The 17,439-nt window shown below is 35.1% G+C and overlaps 2 protein-coding genes across 3 annotated transcripts in view; one reads left to right on the top strand and one right to left on the bottom strand.

The window, feature by feature from the left end:
* LOC135224730 (kynurenine/alpha-aminoadipate aminotransferase, mitochondrial-like) overlaps positions 1–10,494 on the top strand; it is a 47,906-nt gene extending 37,412 nt beyond the window's left edge. For both annotated transcript variants that reach the window (XM_064264044.1, XM_064264043.1), the window contains exons 5-11: positions 3,745–3,876; positions 4,875–5,021; positions 5,680–5,859; positions 7,518–7,644; positions 7,881–7,930; positions 8,577–8,735; positions 9,865–10,494. In XM_064264044.1, the coding sequence (XP_064120114.1) occupies positions 3,745–3,876; positions 4,875–5,021; positions 5,680–5,859; positions 7,518–7,644; positions 7,881–7,930; positions 8,577–8,735; positions 9,865–9,930 (861 nt within the window). In that variant the 3' untranslated portion in view covers positions 9,931–10,494. The remainder of the gene's footprint in view (positions 1–3,744; positions 3,877–4,874; positions 5,022–5,679; positions 5,860–7,517; positions 7,645–7,880; positions 7,931–8,576; positions 8,736–9,864) is intronic.
* The window catches only part of LOC135224731 (contactin-1-like), a 62,895-nt gene continuing 55,818 nt past the window's right edge, over positions 10,363–17,439 (bottom strand). Inside the window, exon 7 of the mRNA XM_064264045.1 lies at positions 10,363–15,735. Within this exon, the coding sequence (XP_064120115.1) occupies positions 15,575–15,735 (161 nt within the window). The 3' untranslated portion in view covers positions 10,363–15,574. The remainder of the gene's footprint in view (positions 15,736–17,439) is intronic.

Here is a 17,439-nt window from a genome sequence, read left to right as displayed (position 1 = left end):
TAAGAGTAGTTTCAGTCACTTCACACTAGTATTCTAAGAAACAGGTTGATAAGTAAGTAGGCTTGAAACAATCTCACGACAAAGGCGGGCAGAGAGGAGAGCACAGGCCTTCACCCTACGGAGGTCGAAAGCAAAGTGGTATGTTTACCTCCAGTTGGGCAGGACTCCTGACCATTGGACAAGCAGTTACTGCCAAACTAACTTGTTAGTAAATCTTACAACCGGTCCAGCTGGCGCTGAATAGTAATTCCTCATGTAAAGGACCGATGGTTTGTATAACATGTTGAAAAAACTAATTTTTCGGAAAAACATGAAACAACGCTTTCATATGGTATACTTAGATGCAATGATTATATTATTACAGTTGTGTGAATCTCCATTCACATTTTGTCTTATATATATCAGGGTTGCGGTATCAATTTTCATGTTAATGACAATTACCCCATGTCAAGTGGACCTTCGTATATCAGGAAAAGACTATGGAGGTGAGCTGTCAAAATTGTTCTTATTGTTAGAGGAATAGGTAATTTCGCATTGCTGGAATGTAAGTTTTATGGGGATGTAGGTATGACACAATAACTTAGTAGCTGTACTACGTATTTCCAGAGGTATTTGTTAAGCAACTATAACTTAGTATGTGTATTTCCAGAGGTATTTGTTTAGCAACCTATAATTTAGTATATGGATTTCCAGAGGTATTTCTTAGACAATGTTGTAAACATAGTAAAATAAGCAGCCACTCTTTCAAACTGTGTATACAGTATTTTGGGTCAACATAATAAATTAATGACATGGGTGCCAGCAGCACATTTCCCAAGGGGTGAGGTAATATATATATATATATATATATTATATATATATATATATATTATATATATATATATATATATATATATATAAAGGTATAAGCCACAAAAGAAAAATAAACAACAGTTTCTGCAAGATCTTTCGACTCAACGTCCTTTACTTAACAGACAAACGGACTTACATGAAAAATTGAGAGTACAGGAAAGGTAGTGTAAGTGACAAGTAGGGATTATAAGGAGATCAGTACCTAGAATCCAACACACCTGGAGAATGAGTAACCTTTCCAAACAAGCATAAAAATGGGTACAATTTAAAAACAAAAAGATTAAGCCCAACTGCTCCGACACATGGACAAGACAATTAAAGGATTGTACAGGGCGACAGCTGACCACATTCAGATCTTTGGTAAATAAAAACTTATTCACAAAACATATTAAACATACATATAAAAAGAAAATATCTCTAAGGCAACTAATTTGCATTTAAGTCTGTAATTATATCTTTGAGGTCATTCATAAACATGTTACAAATACAAGGGTCTAAATGAAACAGCCCACGACTAATATTAAAATTACAATGGGAAGTAAGTTGTATTATGGCAGATTCTAAAAGATTTCATGATAAGACATCTTTTGATCTTACAATTACTGAACTACCAATCCAATTTATCCAGAGGTTGTTTTCACTTAAATGGATGAATATTGCATTAGATGTTTGCCCAGTTTTGACAGAATATTTATGCTGTTTTAATCTTACTTCTAAGCCCTTGCTCGACTGTCCAAGATAAAAGGAAGGGCAGTCCATACATGGAATTTTATATATTATGTTGTTGCTTTCCCTGGGCCATTTTTTTATTAAAATTCCTTCTAGTGTGTTATTATAGGAAAAAACAAGGTTGACCTTAAAGGCTTTTAGCAATGATTTAATGGTTTCAAATCCGTTAAAATAAGGCAAACTAACAATGTTCCTAGAATTTTCTTTCTCCGTGTTACTTACACTATAAAACTTTTTGTGGGCTTTATTATAGCAAATATCTACATAGAAGAAAAAATTGATCTTTAGATGTTAAGATGGTGGCCTGAAAAGAAATGAACATAAGTTAAGTTGTTGGTTGGTTTCCTATAAATACTGAATTTACATTGAAATGGTTCTCTATGTATCAAAACATCTAAGAAAGGGAGACCATTGTCTTTTCCAATTCTAGAGTAAACTAAATGATGGTACCTGATTATTTAATATAGAGAGTAAATCATTTACATCAATTTTAGCAGGCAGAGCAGCTAAAATATCATCAACATATCTATACCACTTTACAGGAATATAAATATTAGGTAAATAGCGTTTTTCAAATAATTCCATGTACAAGTTTGAGAGGAGTGGTGATAAATGGTTGCCCATTGCCATGCCAAATATTCATTGATAAAATTCACCATTGAATATAAACTTACAATCACAAATGTACAACCTGATGAGTGAAATAATGTGACTTACAGGTAGAGGTAATTCATGCTGAGTTAGTTCATTACTGAGATATTCTAAAGTAGAGTCTATAGGGACTTTAGTAAAAAGAGAACATACATCAAAACTAACGAAACTGTAAGTGGGGAAAAGAGTAATTTTGTTTAATTTATCAAGTAAATCTAGATAATTATATATATATGAGAATCGGAGATGGTTCCAAGTAACGGGGACAAGGTCTTAATGATATGTTTTGAAAGTTTATATGAAGTTGAGCCAACAGTACTGATAATAGGCCGCATAGGGCTATTTTCGTTGTGAGTTTTTTTAGTTTTCTGTCGAGTTTTCTTTTTAGGGCATCTGTAGTCCTACACAGTTTTTCATAAATTTCCTGTCGCAGCGAGTCCTTCCAATCAGCCGGGATAGAATGACTGAAAGATATTCTTGTTTTTTCCAAGTCCTTGAATTTTTCTTTCTCTTCTTGCTTGGCGGCTGCTATATGCTGTTTTAACATCATGGCACTAAATTCGTTGAATGGGTGATTGTCATACCTTCTTGAATGGCATGGCAGCAAGAATTTGGGGAGCACTTGTTCAGTTAGGCACTTCTTCAGAAACTTTAGTCGAATTCTGGTCGAATATACAGCCACAAGAGACTTGGAGAAGGTAGTGACGACACATCTCAAAGAGGAAACAGAATAGCGAAAGTAAACGTGGCCCTCATTATGTATAACTGAATCACGAAAGTTTGGAACGTGATAAATCCATAAATAAAGGTATAAGCCACGAAGTAAATATACCTATATTTATGGATTTATCACGTTCCAAACTTTCGTGATTCAGTTACACACATATATACATACATACATATATATATATATATATATATATATATATATATATATATATATATATATATATATACGTGTGTGTGTGTAGTGTAACTGCGATGCCAATAATTTAAGTGAAGCAAGATACAATAAAGAAACCACATACACACACACACATATATATATATATATATATATATATATATATATATATATATATATATATATATATATATATATATGTGTGTGTGTGTGTGTGTGTGTGTAGTGTAACTGCAATGCCAATAATTTAAGTGAAGCAAGATACCAATAAAGAAACCACACAACACACACAACACATATATATATATATATAACGGGTTTTTTTTAGCGCCTCAGTGGCATGGTTGGTTGGGTGTTTGCTTCTCACCTCGGTGGTCGCAGGTTCGATTCTCTATTAGTTTCTGATATTTGGATTTGTTTGTGGTGAAACACTTCTTTTCTTCGTCTTTTCACCAAGTGGATGACACAATAATATCTTTTAAAAATACATTGCAACCAGTCTATGAAAACGCTAGGCCTACAGACCATATTTCGTAAACGCAATGAGATTTTCATTCAGTTTTAAGGATCATAGATGCATATTTATTCAATGGAAGTTTTCTCTTCAGATTCAACCTTATTCTCCGAGGATCCTGGCGATAGAAACAGATGAAAACGGACTAATACCCGGCTCCTTGAAAGGAGCGTTGTCTCGATGGAATCCAAAAGAGATGTCGAAGGCCCACAAGGATGTGCCCAAGGTATCTAAAACTGAAGTTGGTGGTACTAAACTGTTTTAAACTGACATAAACTACACATTTTCATATTCACTTTCAAATTTAACTCTCTAACATAGGAGTTTGGAATTTTGGTATCAAGAGTTCACCTGAGAGAAAAAAAGGTTAACCTTTGAAAGTTAATCGAGTGAATTAGTTTCCTTGACATAATTTTAGTTCCACCCAAGATTGTTTTATAATATCTTTCACCATACTGCTGCCAACATTTGCACAGAGTACTACTATATATATATATATATATATATATACTTGGGTTGTCCGTAAAATAAGGTTCTCAAGGAGCTGCAGTTGCAAGGAACGCTGTTACGAGGGAACCAGCGACACTGGCATGTAGCTTGGTTTCCCCTCTCCCAGTACCCCCGACCCCCGCCGAGCTGTCTGCAACGCTCAGCCTTGGCTAGGCAGCCGATAGAGATGGAGCTCCCATTCACTTCTCCTGCCAGGTGCGAATTACACTCAGTGATTCGTTTTTAGTGTGCAAGAAACACTGCACTGGTGGACATTCATTCCCAACTGTGTGAAGTCTACGGAGAAAAGTGTATTAGCGTACAACACGTGCGCAAATGGTGCAGAGAATTCAAAGACGGATGTACAGACGCATTTCAGAACCGGAGAGGAGATGAAGAAGAGGTTTTGAGCTACCTTCGTGGAGCGGCGGGAGAGGTCTACGATTCAGACATAAAGATGGTACACCAAATGCAAAAATGCATTGATCTCAACGGCGATTATGTCAATAAATAGGAAAAAGTCTAAGCTTTCCAAAAACGTATTATTCAATGCCAATAATCATGTTTTTCATTGTGAAAAATCTTTGGGAGCCTTCTTTTACGGACAACCCTCGTATATGACTGAAGTCACGGATATCTGTTCGCTAACGTGGTGCCACGCAAGCATACATATCTACTATTTCCAACTTACCATGAATATTGGGCTATTTTGTGTAAAGCTTGGCTCGTTTTCAGTTCTTGTACATGAACCCCACGGGAAACAACCCCACAGGCACCGTATTGTCTGCCGACAGGAGGAGAGAGATCTACGACATCTGCTGTCAGTATAATCTCATCATCATTGAAGACGACCCCTACTACTTTGAGCAATATACTTCGGAGGTAGGCGGCCACTCCAGTTTGCTTGTCTCATCGAAGTCCTTCCATATTGACCGTTTCTTCTTTTCTTTATTTTTTTTCTCTTTTCATTTGTTTCCATTAGCTTTTTGTCTTATCCTATTTCTTCTTCCTTTTATATTTTCTTAGTTTAACATCCTTCCGTTAAGTATAATATTTGTCCACTGTCGCACACATCGCTATTATAAAAAAAACTGTTTTTTTTCATCTGTCCATCCGCCTGTGGTGTTTTTGTATGGTAACACTGCGTCCCGGGCTTTAGATAGTTACATTCGGCTTACATTCAACGATTAAAATATCCTATTTCGAATATTAACGGTGTAATTCGCATTCAGTAAATTATTAAAACACTTTTCAGTTGCAAATGTACACCCAGATATCCTTTTATTTAACCTAACACTTACACACAGCGTAACTATTTACCGGGACGCAGTGTTACCATACACAAACATCATTGGCGGATGGACAGATGAAAAAAAACGGAGTATAGTCTTTTTCCTTTTCTTTTAACAATTCATTAGTCTTTTCTTGCAGTATGAACGTCTTCACTATTCTGTTAAGTAGTTATCAGATTTACGGATTTTAATTTTAACTGTTCCTATGTTATTTAATCTACAAAGTAATTTAATTTGTTTCACTCCAGGCGTACCCCCCAACTTTCCTAGAGCTGGACACGGAGTGCCGCGTAATCCGCCTGGATTCCTTCTCCAAGACTATTGGCGGAGGACTAAGGATAGGCTATGCAATTGGACCGAAGTCTTTAATCGAGAAATTAATATTCTATCAACAAGTAACCACTCAGCACGTTTCCAGCCTATCTCAGGTAGGGTTTATACACGTTGACACGAACTCTCGTGCTATTTGAATAAATCATCTCTCTCTCTCTCTCTCTCTCCTGTCAACCTTCTTCGTAATCCATTTGAACATGATGGGGTTAACCGGCGGCCAGCTGTTATCGGCAATAGGACCTACCTTAAAACTAAAGGACAGCTCTCTGTCTATCACGAAGGACGAGCGAACTAGGCTACATGGAATTTTTAAAAAATTAATGACAAACAAGAGAATTTAAACTAACAACAACCTTACATATACAGTTAACACACAACATTGTTCCCAACAGAATACCTTTACACTTTGTGGTCGGCTACGTGGCCCAGAAATTCACAGAACACTTTGGCTTAAGACCTGGAAAACATCTCAACACACTCAATCACGTTACATGGCCGAGACATAATACAATTAAATACTAACCCAATTAATCAACGAAAATACATGGAAGAGAATGATCTAACCGGTGGCCAGGGAAGGAAAGAAAATGATGCTTCCTAGGTCCTACCTCTAAGAGCTTTAGTGGGGAAAGGATGTGTTCGTGCATTTGGCGCGATCCGCGCGACCAGAGAGTTCCTTTTCTACTTTCTCTAGATTTAATCCCTGGTCCCGATAGGACATTGCTAATACAATTAACATATTGAAATAATATACAGATGAGTCTTCTACGGCCCAGACGAATACAGCTCCCAAACAGAGATAAGCGTGGCAAGTTCAAAAAAGAACCATCGCCCGTTTGCAGCGTCATAATCCTCTAGAACTTCCGAGTCGGGAACGCGGCAGATTTAAGTCGAGAAAAGACTATGCACTCGTCTTTTCACGACTGGATCGATGATAAGGGTTGGAAGTCTTTGTAAGGCGATGAGGAGAGGCCAGTAAGAATAAATAATAAATGTCAGTGTAGATGGTGAGAAAAACAGGTTGTAGCCTAGCATAGATACTCGATAGTTAATGATACTGGGGAAGGGAAGGTGAGACATTATGGAAATGTATCTATGCAAGGTTGATTTTATGAAAAAGGGAATTGCTGTGTCAGTTTTCTACAGAGTGAATTAATGGTGTTGAACGCGAATGAAACGGAATCTGGAGGCTATGTATGGAGTTTATTGGTTTGCGTAGTATATATGCGGCTGTCTGAGTTTAAAAGAAACGAAAATACTGTATTTGGTGGAAATTTTCGCGCCGGTGAAAAGATGGATGACCTTTTTATTTTATTTATTTATTTATTTATTTTTTGCTTTTTTTGAGATTCACACGAGAGAAAATCGCAGATAAACGATAGGAGAAAACCGACATTCACTAGCTGATAGAAAAGCGTCCATGTTAAGAAATTTTGAAGGTTGAAGGTATAAAGACGAGATAGTCATTCACCCATATGGAAAACCTTAATATTCATCACCATTTTCATTATTTGCACTTTAGATTTCCATTCTGCATGAAGCTTGGGTATGGATATAGTCCTTTACGATTAAGCTCCGCCTTCTGAGCTAACGTGAATGACACCTTTTCTAGAGTTGATGGAAGTACTACACTACTTTTTAAAAGGACGGAATTATTTCCTGCAAATAGCTTGGTTTACCTACCAAAATATCAGTTAGCAGTAGGTCTAAGTTCAATCTTTTCTAATGTCATTTTCGTTCTCCATTTTACCAGATTACCCTCCACCAAATTCTGAATGTCTGGGGAGAAGATGGCTATGAGCAACACGTGGAGAAGGTCAAGGAATTTTACTGGAAGAAAAGAGACGATGTTGTTGCTTGTGCTGAAAAACATTTATCGGGTGAGGAATTGTATTTCTTATTGCGGAACAGTTCTCACAATAATTTACTTCATAACACAAAAATATTACGAATTCTTACAAATTTGGAAGATTTGACCATAAATCAATACTTCCTATTTGGTACTGAATCATTATACTCTGTATCACGAATCCGCAGCTTCCATAGCCATATTTTCTTTTCATTTAATTAATCAACGTCGCAGAGGCTACGAACATTTCCTATATCCTTTTTCCAGAGTTGTGCGAATGGAACGTCCCTGGTGGAGGTCTCTTCATGTGGATAAAGGTAAGAGGAGGAAAAAATATGTCCAACTTTTAAACACTTCTCGCAATGACGCATATTCTAACATCCCCAAGAGTTGTCGGAACTATGGATCGAATTTTACTAAAAATTATTTTGTTTGTTTTCCTTTGTTTACACTTCATCCAGTTGTTACCATACTACATAGCTCAAGAAATGGGACTGTTCCAAAATCTCGTATCTCTGATGGTGAATATAGTTTTAATCAACACGTAGAAGCCAATAATTTTGCTGTTGGCTACTTGTTTTGCATTCTTTGGTTTACCCATACAAAAGTCTTGAAAGAAAGGTGTTGTTTGCGAACGCGATAAATATCTTATACATACAGTCATTATATGTATAATATATATATGTGTGTGTGTGTAAACTAAAATCGTAAGAATACATATTTATGAGAGCGCCTCGTTATATGTCTATTACGGTATCAGCTTGTTTGTACTGCAAAAGTAGTAATACAAAACTCTGAAATCCTAATTCTGTCAGGACTAACTCATAAGCGAAACATCTTATTCTATTATTTTATTTGATTCAGAGAGAGAGAGAGAGAGAGAGAGAGAGAGAGAGAGAGAGAGAGAGAGAGAGAGAGAGAGAGAGAGAGAGAGAGTGAGTTCCTTTAACAACTTCATTTCAGGTGAAGAACATACCCGACGTGTGGGACATGCTCATGAAGAGAGCGGCAGCGAAGAAAGTCGTCTTGGTACCTGGAAATGGCTCCATGCCAGACAGCAGCAGCCCGTGCCCGTATGTCAGGGTGGCGTTTTCTCATACTCCAACGGAAAAGATAGAAGAGGCAAGTTCCTTCCCTCCTCACTTCAAAATACCTTCTTGAGCTAACGGTTTAATTTATCTTTTTCTTGTTATCCTGGTTTTTATTCAGCGTCATTATTCTGAACACACTTGATCTAATTTGTGTGTGTGTGGCTGCAAATTAATTTTTTTTTTTCACTATACCATAGTTTCCTCATTAGCCCAAGACAGCACACAGACAGCTCTCATCCCAGAAAGTTTTACATATCCTGACTAACTTTGATCATCGTTCAGTTATTGAATTCTGGATAGACTACATCAGCAGCAAACACCCCTCTTCTGCTCTTATCATGCAAACTTATCATTACATTTTATTACTTATTAGTTGAACAATCATAAGAACATATAACACACTCAGGCTTTAGTCCTAGTCAGTTTCTTTCTTTTCCACGTTCTGTCTACTTTTTTAAGAGAAAAAAAATAATTAGATTACCAACTAGGCTGTATACTCGTAATATTTTCCTTGCTGTATTAATTCTATTATTATTGATCCTTGACATTTTTGAATTTCACACACACATTTTACTCACAAGTGTGTTTAAAAAACACTCACTCTAGAGAACCTCTCTATTTCCTACAAGAACAACTCTCTCCATGGTGCCGCTTGCTTACCTTCAGCCAAGATCTAGAGAACATCATCTGCGCTTAGTCACACCATCCAGCATAACTACCTGTTTTGTTAGTTTAGTGAACTATACTTTATGTTTTGTACAAACAGAATCACGTTCCGTTCTTATTTGATTAATTCAAACAGACAGTTCAGTCATTCACATGGATTCTGATAGCTCCAGTTAGTCACTTTATTTTACTTCAAGTAGTTCATTTTACTTCAGTTTTTGTGGCTGCCTTCCTGTTTATTTGAAAAAGTAGTAGTTTAGTTAAGCTTATAATTATGCTAAATTATGTCAAGCAGTAGAATTAGAATGCTTTTTATATATGATATAAAAGATCCTCCAGGATATACAATACCAAACCCTTCAATTTTTACTCACTTTCACCTCTCATAAACAACGTTGTGACCTCCATTTTTCTTATCCTCGTTATCGCTGAGAATTATGTTATGTATAGTTTTATTCAATTTTTCTCACTGTAGTCTTGATCTTTGATTGCAGGCTTTCAGAAGATTTGCAGAACTGATACGTGAAGAAATGAGCATTAACAAGTCTACTAAAGGGTAGTTGCTTGGCAAAGCATCCGTTCCCTAAAGAGCTGTACCTAGGTACCTACCTACTGCCATGAAGAGAAATTGTGGATTTGGTCTGTAAGAATGTGTTCACAATTAATATCAAAGATAAGTTGATTCTCCTGCAAACTTCCCAATTCCTAGGCAAGAATTATTTATCTTTGAACTTGGGTTTTTTAGAAGTTACTAAAAAAAATCAGTATATAAAGCTACAGTAAATAAATAATTCTTCAACAAATAATCAAGAGCTGAACACACATACACTCCAGTCAAATTTTTACCACTTTCATAGCTGGTGAAAATCTGACTAATTCAAAGATATTACCATTCTTAATATTTTTTATTATCTAATTCCTTAAATTAATCAGGTCTCATGAATTATACACTGAATAACTTTAAGGAAGTAATGTTTACGAAAAACACCAAAATATGAAATATCTTTATTTCATGTACATAATATAAAGAAAATACAATGACTATATTCCCAACCAATCTGGAGCCTAAATTAAATACTGTTAAACCAACCAAGTACTGAGATTCAATAAAAAAAAGCTATGGAGCTCATGGCATGTTATTTCATACCTCAATTATTACTAAATTAATGCATATTTACTTATCACCAAATGACAGTCACAACAACATAAAGTCTATTTATTGAAAATGTATATGTTATCACCATAACCTGAAATACAAGTATGGTATCACCATATCCTGAAAGAATGGAATATACACCTAACCAAAGTACTGTACATCAATTGACTTGAAAATATCAGGGACAGGAGATTCCAAAACCTGACTACACAACAGATTATGGACTTGGAGAGAAATGCAAAAGTTGGCTATTCATGATAAATATAAATATCAGGGAAGACTATAATGGAACTTCAACTCATCTAAAAACTAACCATGTATAAATCAGTAATGTGTAACGTAATCCCTTGTTATCTGCTTCTTGACTTTCAGTAGCACACTCAATTTGGCAACTAGCTTTGACAACGTCAAATTTGTTTTTTTTTCTTTTTTTTAGAAAAAAGTTCTCATAACTCAATACAGCAACCATAAAACACATCTACATGTACAACAGATAATTCAATCAGTCATGTATTTGCTGTCATGCTTTCTTTATTTGGTATCAGTGAGATAACCACTTTTAATAAACATCAATGTAATCATCGAAATGGAAGATATGTATTAATTTATGCAACAAACTTTCTAATGATTACAACCTCTTAATTTCAATCTTCCAGCAGTAAACAAGGGAGTACTCTAGTTAGCAGAATATTGACTTGTTGATGTAGCACTTATAAAGGCCTAGAGAACTTTATGTGAGTGGCATAATTTTAGGAATTGAAGGCTCTTATCTTCAAATTTCACACAAAATTCTACAAGCTTGCACTCTAAAGGTATGCTGAACAATATTCTACATGCTTGTACTAAACTTCAGACAGTGACCAGCGAGCTTCTGTTGCATTTACCAAGAGGTTCTATACAGGTCCTTTGAACACAAATGCATTTATCACTACATTCTAGTATCTGCACTTAAAACTCTCCATTGAAGATGTAAAGCATTCTCATTATCAATTTATACTTATACAACCAACTGGTAATGCTTTGCCTGTAAAAATTCTTCAATCATGTTTTCCAGTACTATGTACCATACACATTAGTATACTATTCTGAAAAAAAAAAAAAAAAAAAAAAAAAAAAAAAAAAAAAAAAAAACTGCTCAGTTCTGTCGGCAAATAAAAGTACTAATTTATCCCATTTCAGAGCTAAATCTTCTATGACTAAAATCAGTCTGCATTCTTTCCTTAACCCCAGAATTACTTTTAATCACACATATATATACGTATATATATATTTTTTTGTTCCTCTTTTGAAGAGTTCAAAATGAATACTCACATTACTATCACAATATTACAATGAATTGTAGACCACTAATAATTGATGTCTGCAATCTAAGTATCATAAGTATTCAGTGAGATGCTAAAAAATCTTAGTCTTTAAAACTGCTCTATGAAGCTACTCAGACCCACATTTTGATCAAAATTAAAAGCAGAATGCAAGCGAATAAACAGAGAAATTGAGAACGAACACCATTTAAGGACATTAAAAACTTACCCAACAGTTTCTAATAAGAAAAATAAAAGGTGACACATAACCAATCACTTGCTTCCCTACACAGATGAAAGATCATATTGGAGTCAAGCTATTAAACACAAGTATATGGCAATGCCTCAGCGCTTGAGACACTTTTCACTAGAGGTTTACAACCATTAGAAAAATCCATTAATGATAACAGTAGATCAGAGATGATGTGGCTTATCATATGAAGCTGCATCACTAATGTCCTATTTAGCGACCATTATCCATCGGTAAGAAAAGGAATAAAGTGGCAAGAAAGTAAGCATTTGTTTCACAGCAAATTCAAAATATAGCAATGACTGTGTACAGCCAAACTAAAGATACAGAAATTAAATTTTGACCCTGATTTAGTAAGCCTGACACAACTCATCACTAATACAATATACTGAAAACAAAAACAAAAAAGGCACCTACTTACAAAGCAGAAACACTCATAAATGCAAGAAACTAATCATAAAGACTTGGGTAACCATTTCCCTGTGCTGCTGATAAATAGATGAATGAAACTGCATAAAACAATAAGCTTATACTTTAAATAAAAATTTCTATGTTCAAACTAAAAACACAAGTAAGTCTGAAACCTTGTGACTTCCATGTCCATAAGGAATGAATCAATATAAATGGAATGAACAATGAATATGAACTTCACGTCAATGACCAAGCATTGACCATGTTCTAAAATTGCTGCTATACTTCAGATCCCAAACACCATCACACAAAGTTCCAATGCCATGCTAAAGAGGAGTCACAACACTAAATGGAATCTTGACAGCCTTATGATATGTGCGTCTCAAACGCACAGCATAATTGTAAACATATGAAACTTACAAAATAATATCTAGCTGACTGATCCTTACAAGCGACTGATGACAATCTCCGACATTCACTTAAACCTAGCCAGATTCAAGACACAGCATACAAAAAATATGCAAACAATCCACAACTATGCATCTTCACAAACTCTTGACCGAGTGCCAAGAGCAGTCAAACTACAATGCTATACTGCATTACATAACATCAAAAGCACTTACAAAGCAAGGCATGTATGACCATCACAGATCTCGTAGTTTACCAAAAGAGTTAGCTCATCAGAGGGCTAAGCTAATGCACCAGAGCAACTGTTATCATAGGCCTAGAAAGCAACAAAAGCATCTGTTTCAATTATTCACTCACAAAGCCAAAGCCCAAACCTGTTTCTAGTAAATAACTAGGTTTTAATCTACTCCTGATAATTTCTTTCAATGAACAACAAATTACGACACATGTCTTCAATGACATTTGACTTTAACAGCAATTCTCATCACTTTACAGTAGTAGTTACATTTACTTTAATACATTCCAAGAAGTTTAGTAAGCCACATTTTATATCTTCAACTAATACTTATTCTGAATCACATTTCACTAACATATATTGAATCACATTTCACTAACAAATACTAAATAATCTTTGCACTTCGTTAAAGTAAATGTCTTACTTCCCTTTCCCACTAAACTTTTGAGCTTAATCAATCTCAAAAGCTTTCAATACACTAAAAGAGAGCAGAAGATGACCTGACAAATATCTATGCAGTACTATCATTTCCTGCATAATCAAAGGTCCCTGAGTTTAACAGAAGAGTTGCCATACATCAACTTAGGCCTCTGATGCACCACCTAAGCTATGGTATAAGAGACCTATGAATTTGACTAGCATGGTAAAAAATGATTCGTGGCACTTGGCAATACTACTTATTTTTCCTACACCAAATCTTACGACAACTTGTAAATCAATTCAATCCACAAGTTTACACCTTGATACTTTAATATACGGTTTAATAGTTACAGTACTGTAAAAGTCAACAATGAAATGTATAAACATCATACAAGTTTATCAAGCTACATGGAAACCCCATTAATGTCTCAGGACTTCTAAAACCCTTCATGAAAGAACCTGTTCACCTCCAGAAAATCATAAGTATAAACTGCTGATTGAATTCCCATTATCCTACTAGAGAGCTACTCTAACAATCACCTTCCTCTTAAAAGTAGCTAATGACACAGTGGGGAAACAAAAGTGAGATATACTCTAAGTGACTAGAATAAAAGTAAACAATAAGATAAGAGAGGCAATCCATAAGATGATGATAAAAAGCTTATTCTCTAAAATCAAATAAAAAGTCATACCATACCTGTCTAATAACTAGTCTTATCTTACTAAATTAATTTTATAGATTTTGTATTTTTCTAAAATGTGAAAAAAGGCATCTGAGCACTTCAAACACAAGAGAACCCATAAACTAAAATCACACTACTCAGAGAGAAGTACAGCATACCAAATACCTTGCAGTAGGAATAAATCAAATTTTTTGCATGGTGCTCATACTCACAGCAAACCAAATTTCTTTTTCTTTTCTCTGATAAATCCCTAATAATGAAAGTGTAATAAACTTATGCTTGAGGTTGGAAACCTATTACAACCATTAAAGGAGAAATAAATGATACCTCATAATAGCTCTTGCAAAGGTGACTAGTTTCCTGAAATTTTAATTGATCACCTGTTGTACATCTGGAGAGGTGTAATCTTTCCTGGACTAACATCAACAAATTATAAATATTAGTATTATTTCATTAACTGAGTGTCAGCAATGCCAAGATGTAGTTTCAATCACTTTTCCTAAAATTGTTAATTTCTTTAAATTTCTGAGGATGAGGTTCTATTAGTAATTACACAAAGTTTTTGTACAAGACGTGATGTGACAAGTTTCTGATGCGTAAACTACAAAAGCATAGAAGTTTTGTGCAATCAGCAGTTGAAGCAATGATTACATTGCTTTTGAGCAAGTGCACATAGCAAAGTTTGTTTATTAGAAAACTCCTTTTTCCCTTTAAAGTTGCTTCATAAGTGAAATTGTAATAGCTGTGCAAGATAAAATTATTTAGAGATTTCCCAATACTACGACAGCAACTTACTAAGCAAAAGTGAAATATATTTGAAAAGACCCTTACATTTAGTGAAAAACCAGACTTTTTCCCATATTATTTTGTGCTGATAGAGTCCCAAAAATCATGTACTAATCTGAGATATAGGCTGTTAAGCCAACAATTTTGAAAGTGAAAGAATATTCTCAGAAACTTGTATTCATCAAAATTTACTATAATTCACTGTCTTGTCTTGATTGCACCTCCAACTACAGTCTATGTCTTATCCCAGAAATTTCATGTACACTACATACTGCAGTAGTTGGTAGTAACATAAGTAATTCAGATAATATTTGTTTACTGCCATACTTGGAATAACTTTACATCAAAATCAGATACTTTTGTCATAAACTGCATTAAATTATGCATTCACTCACTAATCCTCTGGCACACTGTTACAACCTTGTACTAAAGAACTTTCCTTTATAAAAGAAACTGTCCTGAAAAACTTACAACACATTAACAAATATGTAAACACACATACAAATAAACAAACAGATAGAACAGCCTCAACATGGCAGCATCAAACAACAGCATCATACCAGAGCTGTCCGACTACAAGAAGCTGTAGGGGACATAAGGAGACTTTCGTGTATTGCTGCCTCAAGATGGTTGTTGGGGTCTCCATGACTATTCTGATAACCTGGATTTTCAATAATGTTTGGCACAAGTTCAATTCCCTCAGAACAATCTACATCTGTAATCAAACAAAAATATAAATTCATTTTCATATCAAAATGAAAGATAAAAACACAAAACGAAATATTGGTATCACAACAAAATAAGAAATAATGAAAATTTATCTATGCCATAATGGGTTGACTCAGAACTCAAGCTTGTATTATTTTTTATTATTGCAGATATGCATAGTGTCTCTGTGTTGGATTGACACTTTTTCCTTCAGAACACAAACTTCTTTATCCATTTAAACAGCGCAAATCAGAAATGCAATCATGCTGAATTTGTGGGGCATTTTCTGTGCTTACAATATTCTACTTTAGAGCCTTAGCTAAAGTTAGAAAGAAACCTCTTGACGCTGCACACTTAAGGTACATGGTTTTGCATAAGAGCCTAACGTTAACAACTTCGACAGTTTGGTTTTGGGGTACACGGAGTACCACCATTCAAGACTATTGCATAGTACTGGGTACATGAAGGTGGTACGCACGTACTACCAACCTTCCTCTTCTCAGTTCTAGACCTCTTATGATTTGGTAATTTCAGTTTGAAGGATCTGGAGCAAAGAAACAGTATTGGAGTGCTCAGGAAGGTGGTACACACTGCCAGGCATACAATGAAGCAAAACAAGCATTATTGCTGGGCAGCAATCATCGAATGTGTTGTAAGTTCTAATGCTGTTGTTTATTATAATGATAAGTGAAAAAAAGATGTAACCAAGAAACCATGTTCGTTTTTTTAGACATACAAGCGTGAAAATTCAAAAAATCTTCTACACAAGTATAATTACATTTGTAATTTTGTTTTTCTATGCTTCTCTCTGCTTCTTCCTATGGAGATACTTCAGTAAAAAAAATTCATATGTAAAGAGGAATGATTATACTAGCCATGTAAAGTATGACCCATTTACTTTATATTTATTTATCAAATTACCGAAAAATTCAGTTCAGTAGCGAATGCAATGTTTACGTTTGATTAACCAAGCTTCTCAGTAAAGAAGGGGTTAAATCTCTCACTAACCCATTTCTGTTACCCTGGAGATAAGTTGGTGAGAGGGCAGTTAGAAAAAGAATAAATATAGGGATGAAATTCAACGATGGATAAAAAGTCACATTAGTCGAGAGAGCAAAGACTTGCTAACACAGATAATGAAGATTTTGCAGAGGAGTGACTACAGAAAGTTTAAATTCAAAGCAGAGTACAATGGCAAGATCATATTATGAAAGAGGAAGTAGCATAAGGACGTGGTGCCCAAAGAAAGAAATTAGACTAAAAGTAAGGCCTCCAGAGACTGAGAAGGTATGGTCAAGTAATGAGAACAGATAAGGAACAGTTGCTCAGATTAGCAGCAGATATGGAAGTGGCTGGACTATGTCTGAAGGTTCACAAACACATGGAAAAGTGTGACAAATGAAGATGCATGTTCAGGCAGAAGAAGCACACAGAAGAGGAAAAAAGAGAAGCTGATGCAAAACCATTTACAAAGATAATTACTTTTATTAATCTGTGAAAATAGATAAGATTGTGGATTTTTCTTTTACATTCATATCATGTTATTTTCTTGTTTCTGTTTTTCCTGATTCTTAACTTCTTTTTTTGGAGGAGGGTCTACTGCTTCCTTTGCAGTTGAACCCATCCTTTGCTCTTCCTTTCCTTATTCTTTTCCTAGCCAGATTAGAAAAAGACATCAGGTTGCCTACCCCATGAACCTTTCCATTAAAAA

This window comes from Macrobrachium nipponense, chromosome 12 (genome assembly GCF_015104395.2).
Source record: "Macrobrachium nipponense isolate FS-2020 chromosome 12, ASM1510439v2, whole genome shotgun sequence".
NCBI lineage: Eukaryota > Metazoa > Arthropoda > Malacostraca > Decapoda > Palaemonidae > Macrobrachium > Macrobrachium nipponense.
The sequence above is the reverse complement of the archived record's forward strand: the minus strand, read 5'-3'. Positions and strand labels throughout refer to the sequence as shown.